The 24455-nt window shown below is 41.4% G+C and overlaps 1 protein-coding gene across 1 annotated transcript in view; it reads left to right on the forward strand.

Moving 5' to 3' along the window:
- CAPZA2 (capping actin protein of muscle Z-line subunit alpha 2) overlaps nucleotides 1-24455 on the forward strand; it is a 43289-nt gene that overhangs the window by 6560 nt on the left and 12274 nt on the right. The window contains 5 exon segments of the mRNA NM_001242733.1: nucleotides 11767-11830; nucleotides 14700-14751; nucleotides 18992-19055; nucleotides 22188-22394; nucleotides 23695-23774. Of these exon segments, the coding sequence (NP_001229662.1) occupies nucleotides 11767-11830; nucleotides 14700-14751; nucleotides 18992-19055; nucleotides 22188-22394; nucleotides 23695-23774 (467 nt within the window).

Consider the following 24455-nt stretch of genomic DNA (forward strand, 5'->3'; position numbering starts at 1 on the left):
CATCTGTAAAATGGGGATTAAAACTGTGAGCCCCACGTGGGACAATCTGATCACCCCGTATCTACCCCAGCGCTTAGAATAGTGCTCTGCACATAGTAAACGCTTAACAAATACTAACATTATTATTGATTAGGACCACGTGTCCCAATGGCCAGTGGTGAACCTACAGTCTGCATGTCCTTAGTATGCTATGTGGTTAGCAAGGCCCTAGTTGGCAAGAGGGAGGCCAGAAGGGGAATAGACATAGAGCGAAGGAAAATTTGCTGGCTCTGGAGCAATAAATGTGAAAATTTGGAAAGAAGGCTTTTCACTTATAGTTATCCTAAAGTACATCCCTGGCAGAAAATAGTTTTAGGGCCACGGCTCTGACAGAAGAGAGTTGTCTGGCAGTGGTACGGCATTAACCCAATTTCATAGAGACCAGCGTGGCCTGGTGTATAGAGCATGAGCATGGAAGTCAGAAAAACCTGGGTTCTAATGCTGGCCCTGCCACTTGTCTGCTCTGTGACCTTGGGTAAGTCACTTGACTTCTCTGTGCCTCAATTACCTCATCTGTAAAATGGGGATTAAGATTATGAGGTCCATGTGGGACATGGACTGCATCCAACCTGATTTTCCTGTGTCACTCCAGTGTTTAGTGCCTGGCACATAGTAAACTCTTAACAAATACCATAAAAGACAAACAGCGGCAACAACAAAAACAGTGGCTGTTTGACGGAAAGCCCAAAGGAAATTAACTTTCCAGGAGCTGATTTCAGTCCTGCTGTAGATTATGAAGTGGTGAGTGCACAGTACAGTGTTCTGTACCCTGCAGGTGTCCCAGACCCCAGTACATAAGTAGGATGAGATTAGAACTGTTTTGGAACTGCTAATTGCAGGTAGAATGTGAACAGAATTTAATTCAATTTCAGAGAAGTTGTTCACGTATGTTTCCTGATGGATTCTGGAATACATTAGGCCAGGCGATCCATGGTCCCTTAGAACCCATTTTCCTTTAAAGAGAAAATTTCTTAGCAACCAGTAAGATTTTTGAAGCCAGAAAACAATTTTGGTGAGAATCAGCAGCAAAAAGAATGGGATGGAGAGGGAAAAAAAAAATTCTGCTTGAGATAATTTTTCAAAAGTGGGAGATTGCTGCATTTATAAAATTTATACAGGGCTGGGAACTAATGGAGAGGAGGTAGGGTCTGAGGATTTTGAATTTGAGGAAGCTTTGAGGTCAGTCGGATTTGAGGAAGAAAGGAGTTCCAGATGGGAAGAGTCCGGGCCAAGGGACGAAGGAGGGAGAGGTGAGAGCAAAGTACGCTTGGAGTTTAGCATGAGAGTCATGAAGAAAGCAGTCTAGTGAGTAGTGGGTGTCAAAGCAAAACTGTAAGAGGGGGCAAATGGGTTGAGGTCCTTGAAGCTAAGGATGAGGAGTTTCTGTTTATGCAGAGGGCCGTGGGAACCTGGCGGAAAATTTTGAGGAGGGGAGAGATGTATACTGAGTGAAGTTCCAAGAAGATGCAGCAAGCTACAGTGTAGATTGGAGAGGGTGGAGACGGAGAGGCTGTCGCAGTAATCTAACTGTAAAATAACTCGGGCTAGGACCAGGGTGGAGAGGAAGGGGCGGATCCGGGAGATAGTATGTAGGAAGAACTGGCAGGATTTGGCAGTAGACTGAAGTGAGAATAAAAAAGACTTTAGTTATCCTTCAGTTATATGATGTACTTGTTCTCCCCACCAGCCATCTGCTTGTAGTGGGTGCTCACTAAATGCTGATGTGGTGAGGGGGATGCTTCCATTATTCTTTTTCTTCCTGTAAGAACTGAATCTCAAGATACTATCTTCTTTATCTTGGGTGTAGCCCTCCACTCCCACCACAACAAACACAACATACTTGGGCGTACTTTCCATTGGGTTTGCATTTGGGTTACAGCTCTCTAGTAGGTCTGTGAGTAAAATGCTTTGTGAAAGTATAACAGGGACTGATGCTTTGTCATTGAGTTTAATAAACCAATCCCATAGTATAACTGTATCAGGAATTGTTGACAATTACTCTCCCTTCTTCACAGCCTTATTAATGGCACATCTCCTCCAAGAAGTCTTCTCTGACTAAACCCCCTTTTCTCTACTCCCATTCCCTTCTGCATCGCCCTGACTTGCTCCCTTTGTCATTTCGCCCTGCCAGCCCCACAGCACTTAGGTACATACCAACATTATTATTTATTTATATTAATGTCCTCCCCTGTAGACTGAAAACTCATTGTGGGCAGGCAGTGTGTCTCTTTATTGTTGTATTATGCTCTCCCAAGCACTTAGTACAGTGCTCTAGACTGTGAGCTCATTGGGGGATTGTCACTGTTTATTGCTGTATTGTACTTTCCCAAGCGCTTAGTACAGTGCTCTGCACACAGTAAGCTCTTAATAAATGCGGTTAGATGAATGAATGAAAGGAAGGGGGAAAAAAATCTTCGTTGTATCCAGCATCTCACCAGCAGAAACTGAAAGTAAACTTGATTCTCTTTGCAGTCCACTTTTCATACAAAAGTGCTGTCTTCTGTTCATCTCTAGTGAACAGCTGCTAAATCAGTAGTATTTATTGTGTGAGGAGCACTGTAAGAAGCACTTGGGAGAGTATAATACAACAAAGGAGAGACAGTCCCTGCTCACTAAATGATTCTCTGCTGGGAGAATTAGCAGATACGTTCCCTTCCCTGCCCACAAGGATCTTAGAGTCTCCAGGACAGGCTAGAGAAAACTACGGTAAACTCCTAGAGGGCAAGCAATGTATCTTATGCTTCTGTGGTACTTTCCCTAACATTTAGTGCAGTATATTTCTCTAAGTAGGCTCTCAGCCAGTGACATTACTGATACTAGATGTGCAATAGTTGATCTTCATAATCTTCATCATAGTTATATCTGTTGAGCACACACTGTGTACTGAGCTCTGCCAAGCACTTGAGGAAATAGACAAAAGTAAAAGATACGATCCCTACCTTCAAGGAATGTATAATTTAGTGAAGCAGCTTTGAAAAACATTGGTGAGAGAGAGACAGATCCTGTCTTTATAGTCCTCTCAGATTTTTTCTTATATTCAAAAGCTTTCTCTCAGTCAGTGGTATTCATTGAACACTTACTGTATGCAGAGCACCATGCTAAGCACTTGGAAGAGTGTGGTACAAAAGCATAGGTAGACACAAACCTAGCCTACAAGTAGCTTGCAGTAGAAAGGATTCACCATCCTCATTTCCTGGGCAGAAAAAAGTCAGGGTAATGGTGCTGGACATATGTGGAAGTTTTGGGGCATCAGCCGAGATTACAAACCCCAGTAGCCCACAGAGGCAACTGCTCACACTTCCTGCATTTCACAAGGGAAGCTCTTCTCCTGCTCCCAGAAATGAGTTTGGGCCAGGACTGAGCATCATCTCCTGAGACTCAGCCTGAATCAATCACCAGACTTTTGGCTGGCTTCCTGCTGCTTTGGGTCCTGAATCAGGATGCCGAATGTTTCTGTTTGATGCAGAGGTGGATGGGCAACCACCGGATGTTCTTGAGGAATTGGGGAAACACTGACTGAATGGTTTTGTAGAAAAATGATCAGGGCAGCAGAGTGAAGTAGGGAGAGCAAGGAGGCAGGGAGGTCAGCAGAGAGGCTGATGCAGTAATCAAGCTGGTCTAGGATAAGTGCTCCTCCCTTTCCTCCAGCCCTGATCCTCCACCCTCCCACAGCTTCTGAGTTTGTTCCCTCTCCACATCATTCTCCCACACACAACAATCTGAAATTTGTTTTCAGGCAGTCATCCAGCAGCTGAGTGGAGCTGAGCAACTTTCTAAGAGGGCCCCCTCAAAGTTGGCCCTCCACCTTCAAGTTGAGAAACACTGTCCTACCCGACTCATTGTCCGATTGGCCTTATCGAAGTGACTATCTTTGATTTTTAAGTGTCAAACACTTTTAGCCTTTGAGTAGTAGGAAATACTGCTCTGGAGCCATTGCAGAATCTTCACTCTCCCACCCCCCAATAAAATAAGAAGCTCATCATCTAGCCCTAGAAAACTTGAACTTTACCTACCCACTTTGTGCTTACATAGCAATTTTTGTCAGCTCTTTGAGCCAAAGTAAAATATCGGAAGTGAAGGAGCTGAGGAAGGGGAAAAGTTAAATGGAGTCATCAACTCCATTACTAGAGTGAAGTACTTATTATAGCAGTGACACTTTCTGTTTCTGAAACTCCAGACCCCCCACCTTGCTGTGGTAAACAGTTAAAGGCCAGAATTATAGATAGGCTTATGTAAGAGAGAATTTTGGACAATATGAGCAACTGGCAGATATCAGGATATGCGTTTTTAAAGACTAAACATGGGGATAAGTACAGGTTAATCAGGTTGGACACAGTTCCTGTCCCAGGTGGGGCTCACATTCTTACTCTCTAGTTTACAGATGAGGTAACTAGGGCACAGAGAGGTAAAGTGACTCGCCTAAGGTCACCCAGCAGACAAGTAGAATACAGTACATTTGTAATCATCTTTACTGTTGTACTTTAGACCAATTTTGCTCCATAGTTCAACCTAGTTGTCCTCATCCCAAACTGCAGAATAATGCTCCCTTAGCCATGTGTTTTTCTGGTTTTAAAAGTTTTTATTTCTTGTTACCAGAGGTGTATTTACCCACTCTTCTCTCTTACACTGTTTCTCCAGAGCTCACCATGTCACTTTGCCCTATTCTCATCACCCCCACCCCCGACCCCTAGTTCTTGTCCTCCCTGCCTAAGGCTTCGTCCCCTTCAAATCCATCAGACTCTTTCTCTGCCCATCTTCTAAGCCCTTCTGAAATCCCACCTCCTTCAGCAGGCCTTTTAGGGTTCATTTCTCATCACCTTGATTCACATCCAGATGTCAGCTCGACATTTTCACCCTCATAACCTCCCAATGCAGTTTTGTCCATATGATTTACACGCTGCTATTTAGGTACTTCTATACTTCTCTGAAACTTTTTGTAAGTTCCTTGAAGGTGGGAATGTGTTTATACTGCTATTGCCCCTCCCAATCTTGGAGTACAGTGTTCTGCATACATTAGATAATGAAACTGATCATAGACCAATATTTACAGCTTTTCGCAGCTTCCCCATAGCTTGGAAGGGATAGTATTTTCAAGTGTTACAGCTGAAGTTTAGGTTCCTCAAAACTCAGGGCATCAGGTCGACTATTACTTGCAGTTAACTGGGTTTGTGCTTTCCATTAAATCAGTAACAGTTTTAGTTGACAGAGCTCTGCTCTGTTCCTTTAATTGTGCCATTAATCTGTGGAGCCATAAAATTTGACCGGCTGGCACACAATGCATGAACATCAGGTCTTGGGGAAGGAGCCCATCATCTTGGCTCCTCCCAAGCTAACCCTGTTATTGCATCTTGTTCTTTACTCTGTGGACTGTACCTTTGCTCACACCCTTTCCCTTTCAATCTGCCAGATCAAAACCTTCACAAAAACATTCCTTCTCCAAAAGGCATCCCCCACCACTCTATGGGCCTTGTCAGGTCCAGAGCCACTTTTGTATGTACAGTCTCCCTTAATAATTAGGAGTTTATCGGTGTTCATCCTTCATTTATTTACTGATTCATTTCTCCCTGCTCTTTTTATTACCCATTATATTTGCTTCTCCTTCTGCTTTCCAGCCACTCCTTCCCCAAGCTCCTCCCTCGGACTGACTCTCTGGGTTGTTTCTCTTGTTCCGGCACCTTGTCCTCACAGTATGTTGTGGTGGTTCTCCCCTCCACCATCCTGATTAATAGTAACAGTGGTATTTAAGCGCTTACTATGTACCAAGCACTGTCTAAGCACTGGAGGATCATCAGATCAGATGCAGCCCCTGTCCCACATGGGGCTCACAGTCTTAATCCTCATTTTACAGATGAGGTAACTGAGGCACAGAGAAGTGAAGTGACTTAATCAAGTTAATACAGTAGACATGTGGAGAAGCTGGGATTAGTACCCATCTTCCCTCTTATAATAATAATAATAATGACTGTTTCAATTTCCCAAAATAATTCCTATCTCTAGGAGAGCAGTACTTATTATAAAGTGTTGCAGGCCCCAGATCCTGATCTTGTCATTAGTTTTTAGAAAATGTCCAGAGGGCATAAGAAACTGGATATTTTTGAAAACGAAGGAATTGAGGAAAACCAAACATCCAGAGAGGCAAGCAGATAGGAAAGAATTACTATCATTGCCTTGGCTTTGTCTCAAATTTAAAAAAAAGCCCAAGCCTTTTAAAATCTTAATCATTTCTATCCTTCGTGGCTATTTGATAAAGTCTGGTTTTCAACTTTAGAATCTCTCTCCCTTGTTCTTTTAGTGAAATAGTTGATCATCTAGTGCTTCGTTAGGTAACATCTCTCAAGGTTGTTTTTTAAAGAAATTCCAACTTTCTGTCCCTTTTTGTTTGGAATGCTCTGCTTTTCAAATTCCTAGTGATCCTAGAAGATGGAGAAAATGTAGTCACACTCTTCATTTCTTCCTTTGAAGTGGTTAGATGAAGAAAAAAGGAATCTTGCAAGAAACTGGAGTCTTTAGCATTGTTTCAGATATTTACTCAGCAGTGACACTAGTGATTCTCAACCTTTTCAAATGATCCTCAATCAACTAATTGTATTTATCGAGAGCTTACTGTGTGCAGAGCACTGTTCTAAGCGATTGGGAGAGTACATTTTGACTGAGTTGGTAGACATGTTCTCTGCCTACAACAAGCTTACAGTGTAGAGGGGGATTACAAACATAAATATAAATAAATTATGGGTATGTACATAAATACTGCGGGGCAAAGGGTGAAGTGAATAAAGGGTGCAAGGATAACAGAAGGGAATAGGTGAAGAGGAAATGATGGCTTAGGGGAAGACCTTTCAGAGGAGATATGCTTTGAAGGTGGGAAGACTGATCATGTGTGATATGAAGAGAGTGGGCATTCCAGGCCTTAGGTAGGATGTGGGTGAGAGGTTGACAGCCACATAGACGAAATCAAGGTTCAGCAAGTAGGTTGGCATGAGAGGAGCTAAGTGCCCAGGCTGGATTGTAGGAAATCAGCGACGTAAAGGAGAAAGGTGACTTAGTGCTTTAAAGTCCATGGTGAGGAGTTTTTGATTGATGGCGGATGTGGATGGGCAACCACCAGATGTTCTTGAGGAGTTGGGGAAACATACTGAATGGTTTTGTAGAAAAATGATCCGGGCAGTAGAATGAAGTAGGGAGAGAAAGGAGGCAGGGAGATCAGCAAAGAGGCTGATGCAGTAATCAAGCTGGTCTAGGATAAGTGCTCCTCCCTTTCCTCCAGCCCTGATCCTCCACCCTCCCACAGCTTCTGAGTTTGCTCCCTCGCCACATCATTTTCCCACACACAACAATCTGCAGTTTGTTTTTGGGCACTTATCCAGCAGCTGAGTGGGGCTGAGCAGCTTTCTAAGAGGGCCCCCTCAGAGTTCTCCCTCCACCTTCAAGTTGAGAAACACAGTCCTGCCCCACTCATTGTCCGACTGAGTGGAAATGGCCTTATCGAAGTGACTATCTTTGATTTTTAAGTGTCAAACACTTTTAGCCTTTGAGTAGTAGGGAATACTGCTCTGGAGCCACTGCAGACTCTTCACCCTCCCACCCCCCAATAAAATAAGAAGCTCATCATCTAGCCCTAGAGAACTTGGACTTTACCTACCCAGTTTGTGCTACGTAGCAATTTTTGTCAGCTCTTTGAGCCAAAGTAAAATATCGGAAGTGAAGGAGCTGAGGAAGGGGAGAAGTTAAATGGAGTCATCATCTCCATTACTAGAGTGAAGTACTTATTAAAGCAGTTACACTTTCTGTTTCTGAAACTCCAGACCCCCCAGCTTGCTGTGGTAAACAGTTGAAGGCCAGAATTATAGATAGGCTTATGTAAGAGAGAATCTTGGACATTATGAGCATCTGGCAGATATCAGGGTATGCATTTTTAAAGACCAACCTGGACATACGTTTTTGCCTATGTCCCACTCTAAGTCCCCACTAGACTCAATATGGGCTATGGAGCAGCATGCGGATGGGAGAAAAGGTTTTGGAAGAAAGATTTGGGAAAGTTAATCCTAAATGCCCAACTTTTTTGTGCTAGGTTTTAATTTTCTTCCTACATGAATTTAGTCTGTTTCTTTGTTACTGTGTTCAAGTTCTTGACCAAGAGATCAGTCAGTCAGTGGTATTTGTTGAACGCTTACTGTGCAGAGCACAGTACTAAGTGCTTGGGAGAGTATAACAGAGTTAATAAACATGTTGGCATTCATCTTGTTAGATGGTTCATCAGAAATGGAGAATCTACTAGATCATGGCTGTTAACGGGATTTCATCCTTAGGTCTTTTTCAGCTTCATCTAGCCCAAGGGAACAAGAGCTTCAAAATCAAATTATTTGAGTAAGTTACCAGGATCAATCCACTAGGGTTGTCAGTCCTGCCTTGAAATGTCAACTTGGCTTAGGGAAAAAAGCTTGGGTGTGGGAGTCAGGTCTTCTGAGTTCTAGGCCCAGCTGTGCCTTTGGCCTGTTGTGTGACCATGGGCGAGTCGCTTAATCTCTTGTAAAATGGGGATAACTATACTTCTTTCCTCTTAGATCACAATACAACCCAATGTGACAGCTACTATATCTGATCTGATTATCATGTATTTGTGCCAGTGTGAAGCATGCAGTAAGTGTATAATAAATTCTATTATGACCATCATTATGTTTTGGATAGACTGCAGCTGCAGAATTAGGGAACATTCTTCCTGATGTGTGTCTGGATAGAATGTCATAGTCTTTGGAAAAACAACTGTGTGTGGGAATGCTCGCCAGAACTTAAGTTTTGGGGAAGGCAGGTTATTGAATGTAACCTTTGCATTTAGAAAAACTTACCATACTTCAAATTCAGCTGGAGTGCTGTGCTTCACGTTACTTCTGAATCAATCAATGAATGATATTTATTGAGCTCTTACTGTGTGCAAAGAATACTATCCCGAGCACTGAAAATGTGTTCTCTGGCCATGGTAGACTTGGAAAAAATGAGCTCGGAATTTTGTTGTTTTGGTTTTTTTTGCGGGGGGAGGGTGGCGGGGAGGGCGTGGGGAGAAGATTGGTTTTGGGTTATTAATTTTTTTATGAAACTAAGAAAAAATGCCTTTGTTAAAGAAATTGACAAAAAGCATGCTAAATTTTTCAATGAAACTCCATTTGAACGAAGCTCCATTTGAATGTAATAGATTAGTGCACATAATAGGAGGCTTGGAGGAAGGTGAAGGAAGGTGGACTTTTTAATATCCAAGTTACATCTCATTGAAAAATATTTATTGTTGTATGCCTCTCAGTAATGCTATGGCCAGATAGCAACACACTTCTGAATTCTCCTGTCTGTAAACCTGAGGGGGGTTTTTCGTTTACACATGCGGATTATTTCTAGCTGACGAGTGTTTGTCAGTCGTCCACTACGTTCTCTTGGCTTTGCTTCCCCAACATTTCTAGGATCTGCGCCTTCCTCTCCATCCAAACAGGCACCAACCTGGACTACGTGTTTGTCCAATCCCGGTGCGACTATCTGTATCAGCTTCCTCACCTATCTCCCTGCTTTCTATCTCAGTCAGTCATTCAATGGGCGTTATTGAGCACTGACTCTGTACAGAGCACTGTACTGAGCACTTGGAAGAGTAAATAGACACAATCCCCTCTATGTTATGGCATTTAAGAGCTTATTATGTGCCAGACACTGTGCCAAGCAAAAGGGTAGATTCCAGCTAATAAGGTTGGACACAAGAAGCAGCGTGGCTCAGTGGAAAAAGCACAGGCTTTGGAGTCAGGGCTCATGAGTTCAAATCCCAGCTCTGCCACTTGTCGGCTGTGTGACTGTGGGCAAGTCACTTAACTTCTCTGTGCCTCAGTTCCCTCATCTGTAAAATGGGGATTTAAAACTGTGAGCACCACGTGGGACAACCTGATTCCCCTATGTCTACCCCAGCGCTTAGAACAGTGCTCGGTACATAGTAAGCGCTTAACAAATACCAACAACAACATGGGGCTCACAGTCTTAATCCCCATTTTGAGAGGAGGGAACTGAGGCACAGAGAAGTTAAGTGACTTGCCGGAGGTCACACAGCAGACAAATGGCGGAGGCAGGTTTAGAACCCAGGTCCTTCTGTCTCTGGGCACATGCTCTATCCATTAGGCCACTCTGCTTTTCTGCTCTTCAAACTTACGATCTAGAGGAGGAATTTATAATCTAGCAAATACTATACAAATAAGGGTATGCATGAGAGATTTTGAAAATTAAAGATTGTATTTTAATGAAATACCATTTAAAGAGGGCTACTTTCCTTGCAGGTGGACTCAGAGGCATACATGGCCAAAGTATTTGGACTTAACAAGGTTGCCACAGATCAGAGCAAAAAGATCACTTTCCTTTGCAAAAATCAGTTAATAGCATTTATTGAGCACTTACTCTCTCTCCCCTCTCCAGTCCATTCTTTGCTCTGCTTCCCAGATCATTTTTAAAATAACTTTCTGCCCACATCTCTCCTCAAATATTTTTGCTGGTTACTCATTTCTCTTGCCTAATGGCAGAAACTCCTGACTGTTTTAATTCAAAGCACTCCATCAGGGCTCTCTTCCTACTAATCCAGTAACTGTTCTCTCACTACTCCCCAGTTTGCGCTCTTGTTCCTCTTGGCTGGCCTACTTCACTGTGTCTTATTCTCATCTCTGTCGTTTGTCTCCTTAATCACATCCTTCCTCCTCCCAGCAATTTCTCCCTCCCCCCGAGAGGACATCTATCTCCATTTGTCCCCCCTCCCAGCCTCATAGCACTTAAGTACGTATCTGTAATTCATTTATTTATTTATATTGATGTCTGTCTCCCCTTCTAGACTGTAAACTCACTGTGCGTAGGGATTGTGTCTGTTATCTTGTACTCTCCCAAGCATTTAGTGCACACAGTAAGCACTTAATAAATACCACTGAATGACTGAATGAATGAGTCTTCAAAATCCTACTGGTCACATCTCTTGGAGATCTTCCCAATTAATTTCTCTTCTCCTGAGGCTATATTGCCCCGCCCCCAAACTACCACTTATAGACTCAAAACTACCTGTATCACTTCTGTACTTTTTGACTTATTATCTAAATAATCACTCATCTACATCTTTTTTCCAATCCGTGAATGTGTTCATCTCCCTTGTTAGACTGTGAAGCAAGCTCCCTGAAGGTAGGGATCAAGTCTGTTAACTTTATTATACTCCCAAAGAGTGCTAATCCAATGCTCTCTATACACAGTAGGCTCTTTACAATCACAATATTTTGATTATCCTGAAGTACAAACAGTGTGGCAGGGTGTGTTGGTGACCCATAGGTGTTTTCAGCAACATATGCACAAATGGATGGGATTTTACTCTCAGTAGTGTCATCTTCAAAAACAAAGGACAGCTGTGTGTGTGTGTGCATGTTCACACATTGCCAAGAAATCAGGCCTAGAATTACTTTCAGTCCTTCTCCAACTCGCTTCTGGGTCAGTGTGACAACAGAGTATATATGTTTGCTTCTGCAGAGCCTCGGAATGAGTAGTGGAAGAAGAGTAGAGTTAGTTGTCTTCCAAATGACTGTTATTCCCACTTCTTAGAACCAACCTGTGATGGTGAATTGTGATTCCTGTCCGTTAAAAAAAAGAGGTTTACAGCAGTGGACTTCAGGCATTTTTAGTAACAGATAAGCAGTAAAAGTCTGAAGTGGTATATTCATATTTTCATTTCTATTTCAGGTACGCATAGCAGCAAAATTCATCATTCATGCCCCTCCTGGAGAATTTAATGAGGTGTTTAATGGTGAGTTTGGTCATTTTATTCATGTAGTTTCCTAATTCCCTAAGATTTTATAATGCTTACAGTAGTAAAAACTAACTAAGCTGTCAGTGTACTTCATAAACCCAAAGTAATATACAAGTACTGCTTAGAATATAGTAGAATTAAGGTGAGAGCTTCCAGGGAGTATAATTTTGTGTTAATGATTTTGAGAGTACTTGTGTTTAAGATTTGGATTTTTAATATTTTGACTAATTTACTGAACTCTTCTTTCTCCAAGAGAAAGTCCTGCCCTTTGATTAAAGATCTTAAGTCTAGGGTCTCTCCCTTCATGGCTCTGCAGAGTGAATGATAAAGTAATCCTGACCTCGAATTTTCAAAATTCACTCCTTTTGGGAGCCCCAGACTTCATCTCAGGAAGGATGAATTAAGTGGACAGTCTTGAAAACTGACCTTACCTCGTGCACTTTTGCATTCTTTGCATTTTGAAAGAAGTGTCTGGAACCTGAGATGTTGGTTTGCAACTTCTGAAGTGTTGAGAATGTTCTGGAGACTGACTTTTTTCAGATTCCAGGAATTTTTGCACGTGCTGGATCCTGGATCCAGTGGGCTTTCATACTCCTGAAGAAGGCCCAAGAAAGAAACGTATGGGGAAATTCCTGTCTGGATATTGTGGGAAATATTCCAGCAGTTAGGCTTGTTTGCTTACCATGAATTGGGGCTAAACAGAATTTCAACAGGGAATTTGGGAATTCCCACAGGATTTTTTTATAGGAAAAGGGAAGAACCTGTTCATTCGATGTCTCAGAATGTCTGGGTCCTTCATGTTTTCCTGGAGGAAAAAAAAAATAAGCCTGCCATTCCAAAGTACATTTGAAACCTTGAATATTTTGAAAGCAAGTTAAGAAAAGCCACTTTTTAAAAAGATGGGTGTTATGAAACTTTCTTAATTTTGATTAGCAGTTAGTGTAACTTTCGAAGCTTTTATTTGACTGTGTCACTTTGTCCTTCACTTCCACTGTTTTCCCTCAGCTTGTATTCCTGCAGCATGAAACACTAACAGGTATGGTAGACTCATTGGGACTATTCTCTGATGAACTCTGGTCCCTGCTAGGAGGAAGACAAAATAATCTCTGCAATAAATTTGATTATGAAATACGTCAATCCTTTTAATGATTGCTGACCATGTAATTGAGCTGTAGAAACTGGATAGTTGTTAGAAGCTCTAAATTTTAATACACTAGAAAGCAGCATGGTGGAATACCAGAAATCATTATGTTGTCTGCTCCCAAACTCCTTCATAGCTTAAATAGTTGCTCTGCTAGAGGATTCAGGAAGCCAGGAGGTTCAGTCTTCTCTTTTCCCACTACTCCCCCAGCCCCACTTCCCCACCAGCCCCAGCAAAAGACGGGTTGCTTTCCTTTCCAGTTTCCTTTTCATGAGCTTAGCTTAGAGCCCTTTGAGTGGGTCTCACAAAGAGCTTCAAACCTGGGGGCAGGGTGAAGGGCTCACTCTCCTCCTCCTTCCCCCACAGCCTGTCAGAGACAACCAAATAAGGAAGCACTGGCAGTGAAAAACTTCTACTGGAATGCTGCTGAAATCTTATCCCTAGACCAGAAGACAGCTCTATAGGCCTTGGTAGGGATTAGGAAGGGAAGAATCAGCTCTAGATGACTCCTTCCTCCTCCTTTGCCTTCCTCCATTCCTCCCTCTCCCTTTCTCCACTCCCTGCCTTCCATTCAGTAACAGACCAGCTTTTTTAAATAAGTGCAGATCAATTCTTTGAAATTGTAACATTCCAGAGTATCCAAAAGATGGAAACAGTCATCATTGCTTAGGACTCAGCTATTCTGTAGGGGATGAACCATTGCTTCTTTTCACTTGTGGAAACAACAGTACCTTCTGGGGCCCAGTCACCATCCACTGAGCCATTTGGCCCCTGTCATCTGCGCTTCGGGCCAAAGATTTCATTCCATGAACAATTAAGACCAAAAGTGGCCAGTCACCATTCCGCCTTGGATCTGATTTCCAAATGATTCAACTCAGTGACTTCGAGCCATCCCAAACTTTGACTTACCTATAAAATGAAGTATCAAAGTATATAACAGGCACCAAGGAAAAATTGTCCTTAATTTGATTACTTTGGATATCAAAGCAGTGTGGCTCAAAAAAATGACATAGATCATGTGCAGGTCCACAAATCCATGCTAGCAGTAGTTTTAATTTAAACTGAAAATGTGCCTCGCACTGCTGCTTTGTCATTGATTATATAGATGCTAGGGCACTACAATTGTTGCATAGGTTGGGACAATTTGAACATATTTCAAATCTATTTGCTAGGTTGAAATAGTGTCTTAAAGCAAAATAATTACCCAGTCCCTGTTAATATGGAAATTGGCCAGCTAAGTGAAGGCAGGGAAACAGGACTCAAAATATATATATATAAATGAATGCAGCGTGTTTGCAGCCATGACCATGAGCTGTTTCAGAGAGAATAGAATGCCTGTCATTTACCTCTGAGCCAAAATATGGGGTCTACTCACAAAATGTTTAATTTGATGCTAGAACTGTTGATTGAAGTGGCACATTGCACTGTATCTGCTGCGTAACTGGTTAGGAAGTTTCTGTGGTAGAGCTTGTCTCTACTTGTCCAGGTGATTTGAAAGCCAGTGCATCACTCATTGTATTTACTCGCAGAACGGTTTAGGGTATGAATATATATGATTCCATTTCCTCTGAGATATGTTTACCAGTTTCAGCAAAAAAATAAATCTCTTGATCATGATTGAGAGGATTCTTTCTGGGGTTGTGCAGGGCTTTAATAAGGAACGTGGTTTCAAACATGTAAAAATATTACACTGCTTAATAAACTTGTTAAACATTGTTTCCCCAGATGTCCGATTACTGCTTAATAATGATAATCTTCTCAGGGAAGGAGCAGCCCAGTAAGTACTGTGTATCGTATTAGTAAATCTAATTCAGTTTGGAATGAAAATGATTTAAGTGCAACCTTTTTCCCCAGTAAACGCTAAATTGGGGGATTGAATTGATTTGTATTTAAGGGATTTGTGAGTGTGGTATCTTCAGGCCTCAGTATCCAAGCAAATCTGAGGTCTCAGCAGGTATTTATTCACACCTGTCACAATGATTATGCATATATAAGAGGCTCAAAATACTTCTGTTTAATATTTTCATTCTGTTAGTGCCTCCAAACCATCTGAGTGTGCACTCCTGATTTCTAAATTGAGAGGCATTTGTTAGATTAAACTTCACTTTTACTCTTAATAAAAGCTGTGTCAAACACTTTACCAGTCTGTAAGGAACCTTCAGATAGCCCCCACACAAGAACAGTCTTGCCTGGAGCATATTTGTTGAATGCCTATTGAGTGTTAGGCCCTGGATTAATACTTGAGAGAGTACAAACAGTAGCAAGACATACATTATCCTCAAATATCTTACAGGTTAATGGAGAAGCAAATAAAATTATTTTCAGATAGTGAAAGCAGGAGAAGGAGAAAGATAAAGCAGGAAGTAGTACAAACACACAAGGGGACAGCTGCTGAACAAATAACTGAATGTGTGGATAAATATATAAGTGAAAGTGTTCAAGTGGACACCGGAGCTGATAATACACAAATACTTAGGGTGGATATTGGGTTAATGTGACACAGGTATGAATTAGCTGGGAAGGCTTCCTGGAGAAGGTGGGATTTTTGGAGGGCTTTGAAGATGGAGACAGAAAGATGTAGTCTGGTAGAGTTTGGAAGGGGAGCAGAGACTTCTAGATTAGAGGAATAGCAGAAGAAAGGGGCTGGTGGGGAGAGAGTTGAAAGTTATTTTTAGAAGGTGAGTGTGGGAGGAGCAGGTGAAGAGTCCGTAGTTAGGATGGAGAAAGCTAGCGGAGAACACTGAAGACAATGGTAAAGAGTTTCTGCTTGTCGCAGAAGGATATACATAGCTATTGGAAATATTTGAGGAGTGGTGGAAGGTGTGCTGAAAGATCCTTGGAGTATGGATTGAAGACAGGGGAGGGACTAACAGCAGGAAGTCTGGTGAGAAGGCTCACAGAGTAGCCTAACCATGATGTGACATGGGCTGTGGCCTGATTGCTCGATGTTGGAGGGGAACGGTTGGGTCTTGGAAAGGTTATGGAGGCCAAATCAGCAGGATTTAATAGGTGATTTAACAAGATGTTTGCAAGATAGGAGTCAGGGATGGTGTCCGGCTTGTGAATTTCTAGGACCAGGGGTTGATGGAGGTGTTACTGACAGGAAAGTTTGGAGGAGAAAGACTGGTTTTGAGGGAAGTTGAGAAGTTTAGTTTTGGGCATGTTGAGTTTTAGACATGGACGGGCCATCCGTGTGGGTGTGTTCTGGGAGGCAGGAGGAAGTAGGGGATTGGGAGATTAGATAAGCTGTCAGGGCTAAGAGAAGTAGATTTGGGAGTCAGCCATGCAGCGGTGGCAGTTAAAGTCACATTAGTGGCTGAACTCCCCAAGAGCGAATATGTTCTGAGAAAAAGCATGCCTTACTTGGCACTCGCTATTAGGGGAAAAGGACAACAAAGTAACAAGCCTGAAAAGAAGCTTTCACTGAGGAGAAGCAGGTAGGTTCTCATTGGCAAAGTCAAGGTGTGAAAGTGGAAGGAGGAAATTTAGAGCCATTGGATTTGGCCATAAGGAGGTCGTTGGTGATCTAGAAGAGTGCTGTCTCAGCAATGTAAAAAGATCAGAAACCTAAGCGCAATGGTTGAGTTGAAGAGGAAATGAAGGCAGCAATTCAGGGAGTTGGGAAAGGATAAGGGGTAGGGAGATGGGGAAACAGCTGGAGGAAACTTTGTGGTTCAGAGGGGGGTTTTTTGGGGTTTTTTTTAGTGAAGAGAACACTTAAGCTTGTTTGAAGACAAAGCAGAAGAAGCAAATTGAGAGTGTAAAGTTGAATATAGCAGTAAGGGAGGGTAAGATCGAAGGAACAAATGTTAAGGTAGTGAGACGGGATGGAGTCGGAGACACACATGGAGAGATTAGATTTAGAAATCAGACAAGAAACTTGAGAGACAGGTGGAAAGGAGGGCAGTGGAGGGAATAAGAGTGGAGACTATGATTAAGCCTGGTGGAGTCTATTTTACCAACAGACTAGATGGTGAGGTCATCAGGGGATAGGGAAAGGCAGGGGCACAGGAAGCTTCCTGAGATAATGACAATTTGAAATATTTAGTGGCGATTGTAGGTGTGAAATGTTGATGAAGAAGGAATAAAAGTATTGGCAATCAGAAGAGAGCTGAATGAAAGTGAGGCTTTAGCTTGCCTGCCTGGGATTAATCTCCTTAAAATAGTGTTGGTGTTTCTGCTTGGTGTGATATTTCATTTGAATTGTATGGTGTAGACTCTAGGGGGATTTTTGGAAACCAAATTGTGGGCCTTTATGTTGAACATGTATCTCCCGCAACATTTAAGACAGTACTTAGCTCATGGCAAGCATTTAATAAATACCAGAACTAACTTTAAATTGTAGACTCAGTGATTCTTGAAACTTTTTCTGAAAGATATATAAGTCCTAATCTTTTTGTGTTCACGCTATCTTTGGTCTTTGATGTTCTTTTAATAAAACTTTAGATAAAAATGATTATCCTCTGGAAAGCAAACATCATTTGGGTAATGGGATTTTGTTATGCAAGATACAAACGGAGCTTATAGTCATATAATGAGATTTTGAAGTGCTGAAGTAAATGAACCAAATTTTCAGCAGTAAAACTTATGTTGCACAATAGTCAAGTAATCACAAATGGGTGGATTTTTTTTTTCTTTCTCCCATCATCTACACTTTTAAAATATGTTCTTCATTATTGCTCCTGAAGTCTGTTGATTTTCTGACTGAATTGGCCCTCAGTTTCCTGAACTTCCTTTGAAAACTACTCTCAGTAACATGCGTTGCACTCTCTGCATACGTTGTACGTTCACTGATGTAGCCTCCCGTCATAAACGATGGGAGCCTTGGTCTCATCAGCAAGACTTTGGAACTGAGGACCTTCAAAAAGGAATTGATTTGTTGTTCACTAGTCCTCTTCTCCCTAATGCAAGGTGTGCAGCTCATTGAAAAGAGCTCACAGTAACCCTATGGACAAAATCCATTTGTGGACGACACTATGGTATCAGTGCTATGCCATAGTGCCGTAAACCATCAGACATTTGCCAGCGTAGCCGTTGCAGTCTCTGCTGCCGAAGCCAGCCTGCTATCGTCAGAAATTCTTACTGAGCCTGACCTCCATAATACGTGCCCTAGGTGGCTGTTCATTCAGAAGCAGTTCCTATTGCCTGCGGAGCCCCAGCAGGCATTCCCCAAATCTAGTGGCTTCACCCACATCCACCATGGCAGGCTGTGAGTTGATGTTGGCAGGATAAGGGGAGAAATTTCAAAAAAATCCCATCGTTTTTGCCCTTTTCTTTTGTAACTTCTCTAGGTGGCTGATTAAATACTGTCTGAAATAGGATTAATAGTGAAGCCACATCACATAAATTGAAGCCACAGGGCAAAGTGATCCAAAGTTATCCCTGATATTGATTTGGAGTGTTTAAATATTTTGTCATTTCTACCTGTTTATCCTAAGAAAGTTTTCCAAATCAGATTGCTAACAAGACACACACCATTTTTAAAGATTTATTACTGTTAGATACTTTTAAATAAAACATAATTAGATGCAGGTAGATTAAATATTGCATAATGCTCATACAAGTGCATATCAATCTAATATTTTTACTAAAACTATATTTCACTATTGAATATAGTGACCCTACTGATACCTAGCCTTTTTCTTGTGAAGGGTTAAGGGCAGAAAAAGATAAAAAGTGTTCTAATTCATTTTTTATTTTCATAATTAAAAAAAGATCACTGTTAGCTTTGCAGATATATAATATGCTCAAAACTAGTAATGGTTTGTAGTGGGGCAACAGTATTACTATTTTAGGTTACAGGAGCTTAGACTGTAAGCTCCTTATGGGCAAGGAACATGTTTGCTAATTCTGTTGTATCGTACTCTCCCAAGTGCTTGATACAGTGGTCTGCACATCAGTAAATACCATTGAGTGATCGATTTTAGCAAGAACAAAGCTGGTAAAATAAGTATTTTGGGTGCTAAAGGCCCTACCGAGTTGAATCTTCTAAACAATTTGTCTCGTTCTTATTCTAGTGCCTTTGCACAGTATAACGTGGACCAGTTTACACCAGTAAAAGTTGAAGGCTATGATGAACAGGTATGATTAATGGGGGATACATATGTTAAATGTGAACTTTTTTTCATTTTCCAAAGTTGATTATGCCAGTAATATCTAATTTAAAATACTGGTTTTAAAAGAAAATCACAAATGCCCTTATGAAAATGTAATTCCTCTTTTTTTCTGGAAGCCCAAACTTTTATTAGCAGAAGGTACCTCTTGGGAAGTATTCTGCTATCATTTCCTGAAGACTTAAGGAATTTAGTGAAAAAATTAAAAGAATTCCATTCTAACTGCACCTCATTTTCAACTCTCCCATCTCTTCCCTCTGCTCATGCAGTTGCCCCAGCTTGGAACGCCCCCTCCCCTCCCCAGCTTGCCAGCCCTGAGCCCTTCCCACTTTTAGACCTCCTAAAAAAATCTCACCTTCCCTGATTAATTCCCGTCACACTAAGTCCTATAAATCCATCAACCATTTCTTTAGCATTTATAAATATATTTATTCTCAACCGCAGCATTCTTTATGTTCAGTTGTACATAGAATAATTTATTTTGAATACTCTGTTGTAAATATCTTCATGCCCATGTCCCTCAGAACATAAACTTCTTGGGGGCAGGGAACCTGTCCCCTTCTTCTTTTGTATTTCCCAAGCTGTTGGTATAAGGCATTGCACCCAGGGGGTGCCTAATAAGTACTACTTGGCATATAATACTTGGCAGTCCTCGATTTAAGATGTTTCAACAGAGCTTGGAACATTTGTAAATTTACACCTCATTTTAGCTTCAAAACACCTTAGGTAGGGATTTACAACTCTAGTCTCCCTTATAGTTTGAGCTCTGGTGATGCAGGCGTTGGGGAGGAGGTGTGGTTGAACTGCGCCGGAGCTGTGGGAAAAGGGAGAAATGTTATGAAAGCCACTCTGTGGGCAGGGAAGGAGGGAGAGAAAGTTGAAAGTTGGTTCGGGGAATGGAGCCAGAGAGGCTGGAGGTAAAGAGGTATAAACTCGTCCTCTAAACTGTAAGCCCGTATGGGCTGGGAACCTGTCTCCTAATTCTGTTGTACCGTACTTTCCCAAGTGCTAGTACAATGTTCTGCACAGAGTAAGCACTCAATAAATGTGATCAATTGAGGCATGGAGTTAACTGATCTCCAGGTTTAATTAACAGGGAGGGTGGATATGTCCCAGTTTTATTTTATTTCCATCTGACTTAATATGAAACAAAAATGGTCAAAAATAGGGCCTCCCACATTGGTTGAGAAACCTCCTTTATATAGTTCTTACTAGAGAATCAATTCCGACTTTTCTTAGGATTTCAGGAACCATTTGTGCCCTAAGTCCAAGGACTGCCTGGACTAATCATAATTGCAAGTATCTTTTAAGCACTGTACTCTTTTCCTTTTGAAAAAATATCCAGGAAAAAAGCAGTACCATTTTTTTAAGCCACACTTGTTTGTGTCAACACAGTTGTGTAGATGATGGAGCATCAGTCAATTTAATAAGGAAATGCTTTTCCCAACATTTCTCGTTCCCTATCCCTGCCAAGATGTAATTCTAATTTGATGAGGACATGTTTAGCTTGATTGCTTGTGCCAGCAGATTACTCTCCTTAAGTGTTATAAAATTCCTCCCCTCTTTCACGTGAGCTCATTTTTCTGTAGTGTGCTTATATACTCAGCTTCTCCTATGGTGTGTGGAATATGTTCTTGCAAAACGAGTTTAAAAAAAAAAAAGCTTGCCCTGTAGTATTCACCAATACCCAATAACTCACTCATGGGCACACGCGTGCAGTCCTTTCTTAAGACACTGTATCGTGCTGCATACAAAAAGGCTGGTGTTCCCTTGGGCCATAGTAGCATTCTAATATTTTGGCAGAACTGGGTGCATGTAATGTGGCTTCACTTTATTCATTCTGCTTTAAATTAAGCAGTTTTCAGCTATTTTTGGCTGCCTCTGTAAGAGAAATCTGATATAATAATGAAAATATGTAATTTTCAAGTAACCCCAATACTAAAATGACTGCTTTCCTGGAAATTTTTCAAATTCTAGTTGTGTAAGACATGAATGCCTGTTCCCTGAGGGTGAAAAAACACCCTGGGGCAGTGTTCCCAGTAGGTAGTATGCCCTCCTTGTATGTAAACTTGTGGGCAAGGGATATAGCACTCCTTTTTTTTTTTTCTTTTTTTTCCAAGCATTTAGTACAGTGCTCAATAAATACTTGAGCAGTCAGTCAGTATTTAGTGCCTGCTTGGTGCAGAACACTGTACTGAGTGCTTGGAAGAATCCAGTAGAGACAGAAGACACAATCCCTACCCTCAAGGAGTCTCCAGGTAGCAGGGGAGACATCCCCAGTAAATTGTAGATAGAAAGGGGAAGGAGACTGGAAAGATGAGTAGAGTTTGTAAATCAAAGTATACAGAAATGCAATGGTTGGCTGTCAGTGCATAAGTGCAGAGGTAGCACATGGTAGGGTTTTTTTTTGGTGGGAGAAGGGTTATGGTATTTAAGTGCTTACTATGTGCCAGGCACTGTACTAAGCAGAGGAATGGATACAAGCTAATCAGGTTGTAATCGGGGAAGCAGTGTGACTTAGTGGTTAGAGTATGGGTGGACCATGGGCCTGGGAGTTAGAGAAATCTGGGTTCTAATCCCAGGATTCTGATCCCTCTGTTCTAATCCTGGCTTTGCCACGTGTCTGCTGTGTGACCTTGGGAAAGGCCCTTAACTTCTCTGGGCCTCAATTACCTCACCTGTAAAATGGGGTTCAAGAGTGTGAGCCCCATGTGGGACAGGGACTGTGTCCAACCTGATTTACTTGTATCTACCTCAGCACTTTGAACAGTGCTTGGCACATAGAAAGCGCTTAACAAGTACCATTGTTATTATTGTTAGCATTATTTGGTTGATCACAGTCCCTGACCCACATGGGACTCACAGTCAAATGGGGAAGGGCCTGAGCAGGGGGCAAGAGAGAAGAGAAAGGCACAGTGAGAAATTGATGGAAGTATTATAGAAAAGCCTTATTTTTGAAGTTTTTCTACCCAGCACATTTGAAAAGCCATTGCAGTCGCTCCAGAGCCCCTAAATTGAGAGAAGGAATGCTAATGTAAGGATTCTTATTCCTCTTCATAAATGTAAATTACAATATTGCAATTGGATTTTGTCATTGAAGGTATTAATAACCGAGCATGGTGACTTGGGAAATGGAAAATTTTGGGATCCCAAAAACCGGGTCTCCTTCAAATTTGATCACTTAAGAAAGGAAGCCACTGATCCGAGACCCCAGGAACCAGAAAATGCAGTAGAATCATGGAGACACTCGGTTGAAACTGCTATGCGAGCTTACGTGAAAGAGCATTATCCCAATGGCGTCTGCACTGTAAGTCTAAAATTGGCAGTTACCCTTTTAAATCTATTTTTAATTTCATTTGAATACAGTTTAAGCTTTCTCTGTATAAGGATGGTCCTCAAATTCCTTAGGTTTTTAGAACTGTTCCTATTTCAACATCAGATCTTGAATTGTGTGACTTGGCAAAAGTTGCTATCGAGCGATTTTTATAAATGTAATTTTCTCTTGTCACCAGCCCATTATTTTCAGGAGCGTATTCCAAATAATTTGTCTTCCCTTGAAGCAGAAACTCAAAATACTGGATTACTCAAGCTATTTGACTAGCCTACATTTGACGCTGTCTAGTAGATTGTGTCACTTGAGCAGTTTTCTCTTCAAATTTACAACTGAGATTGTCGTCAGCCTCAAATCACAATAATTTTTGTAAAACTTTCAAAAGAAAGTCATTTATAAGTAATTTCATATTCACCCATGTTACTAGATAGCCAAAGTTCTGCTACTCTGTCTTTATATGATTCCTCTTTTGCAGGCTCAGATGCTTTCCATATTCTCTTCAGAATTAAGTGCATCAATGTATAATTAAACCTCAATGTCTCCATAGTGTGTGTTTAGTCTAGTCACACAAGACTGGTTCTTTTCCACCTTACTCACAATGGATTCAGTTGTTGAAAGTGTGGCATATGGTGACTGATGTATTTGTATTATCATCCAAGCAACAAAATAACCAAAGACCACTTATCAGGTGTTTATATACTATAGCAACGAAATCTAAAATTACCTCCAGAGTCCTTGGGAAAAAGAGTCTTGTATGTAACCTTTTGTTGTAGAAAAAGTATGCATGTGTGGAAATGGTCATCTCAGATCTTGTATTCAATTGTCGTTGTTTATGAATGTCAATCATGAAGGTAAACCATATAATGAAATATTATTCTTTGGAAGAAGACATAAGCGTAATTCCGGAAGATTAGCATTTTATTTGTGTGAAGGTTTTAAGCCAAATCCAATAGTAGTGTGGGAGTTTGATTTAGCCTAATACATTTTGCTTACTTTGTCACTCAATTCAAATATTTATTTGTGTAGTGCCAGCCAGTCCAACTTTATTTTGATGTAGTCTTACAAGATCTCCAAGTTTTGCTGCAGTGTAGTCTTTTTACAAACCTTGTGTGGTAGAATGAAAAATCTTTATGAAAAATTTCAATTGGGATAAAACAGTATACTTTAAAATCAATATGTAAGGAATGAAGTGAATAATTTCCTTAGCTTTAAAGAACTATATTCCATAATCCAAAACTCGGGCATTCATATGAGCTCCTTTTTTTTCCCTTCTAAGGTGTACGGTAAAACGATTGACGGACAGCAAACCATTATTGCCTGCATAGAAAGCCATCAGTTTCAAGCAAAAAACTTTTGGTAAGCTGATGTAGTGTTTTAGGTTTTAGGAAAGTGATGAATTGTTTGAACATCCTCTGAAAGGCATGCCTGAATACTTGGAACTATGCCTTTTTTGGTAACAGTAACTGAAAGCAATCCAAGCATGAAATAAATATCTGTCATGTATCTGAGCTAATGTTCCTGGGTAGTCAGCAGTGGTATTTAACACTAGCCAAAGTCTGCTGGTATTTTGGGATTCAACAAAGGGAAAAGAGGGTTTGCCAGGTGCAAATCCAGTAGGCCTAAGCAGTGTGCGGAAGGTTCTGGTTGAGGGGGTGGGGAGGCCAAGGGTAGAAAGCTGAGATGGGGAAAGCAGCAGAGGGGGAAAGGCTGCTCTGTCCACAGTCAGTCGTACTTTTTGAGTGCTTACAGTGTGCAGAGCACAGTATTAAGTGCTTGGGAGAATACAGTACAACAATAAACAGACATTCCCTGCCCACACTGGCTTTACATTTTAGAGGAACTGGGTGTTACCAGAGGGGGTGAACCTATTTAAGTACATTTGTAGCTATCTTCGGGTCAGATGGTCGAGGACACAGAGTATGTCCCTGTGTCAGTTTGGTGGGAGCAGAAAAGGAAAATGACCTTTGAGGAGTGAAGACGAATGGCTGAACTGTCCCAGCAAAGGAAACTTGGTATCACACAGCCTGGATGCCGATC

This window comes from Ornithorhynchus anatinus, chromosome 10, assembly GCF_004115215.2.
Source record: "Ornithorhynchus anatinus isolate Pmale09 chromosome 10, mOrnAna1.pri.v4, whole genome shotgun sequence".
Taxonomy (NCBI): domain Eukaryota; kingdom Metazoa; phylum Chordata; class Mammalia; order Monotremata; family Ornithorhynchidae; genus Ornithorhynchus; species Ornithorhynchus anatinus.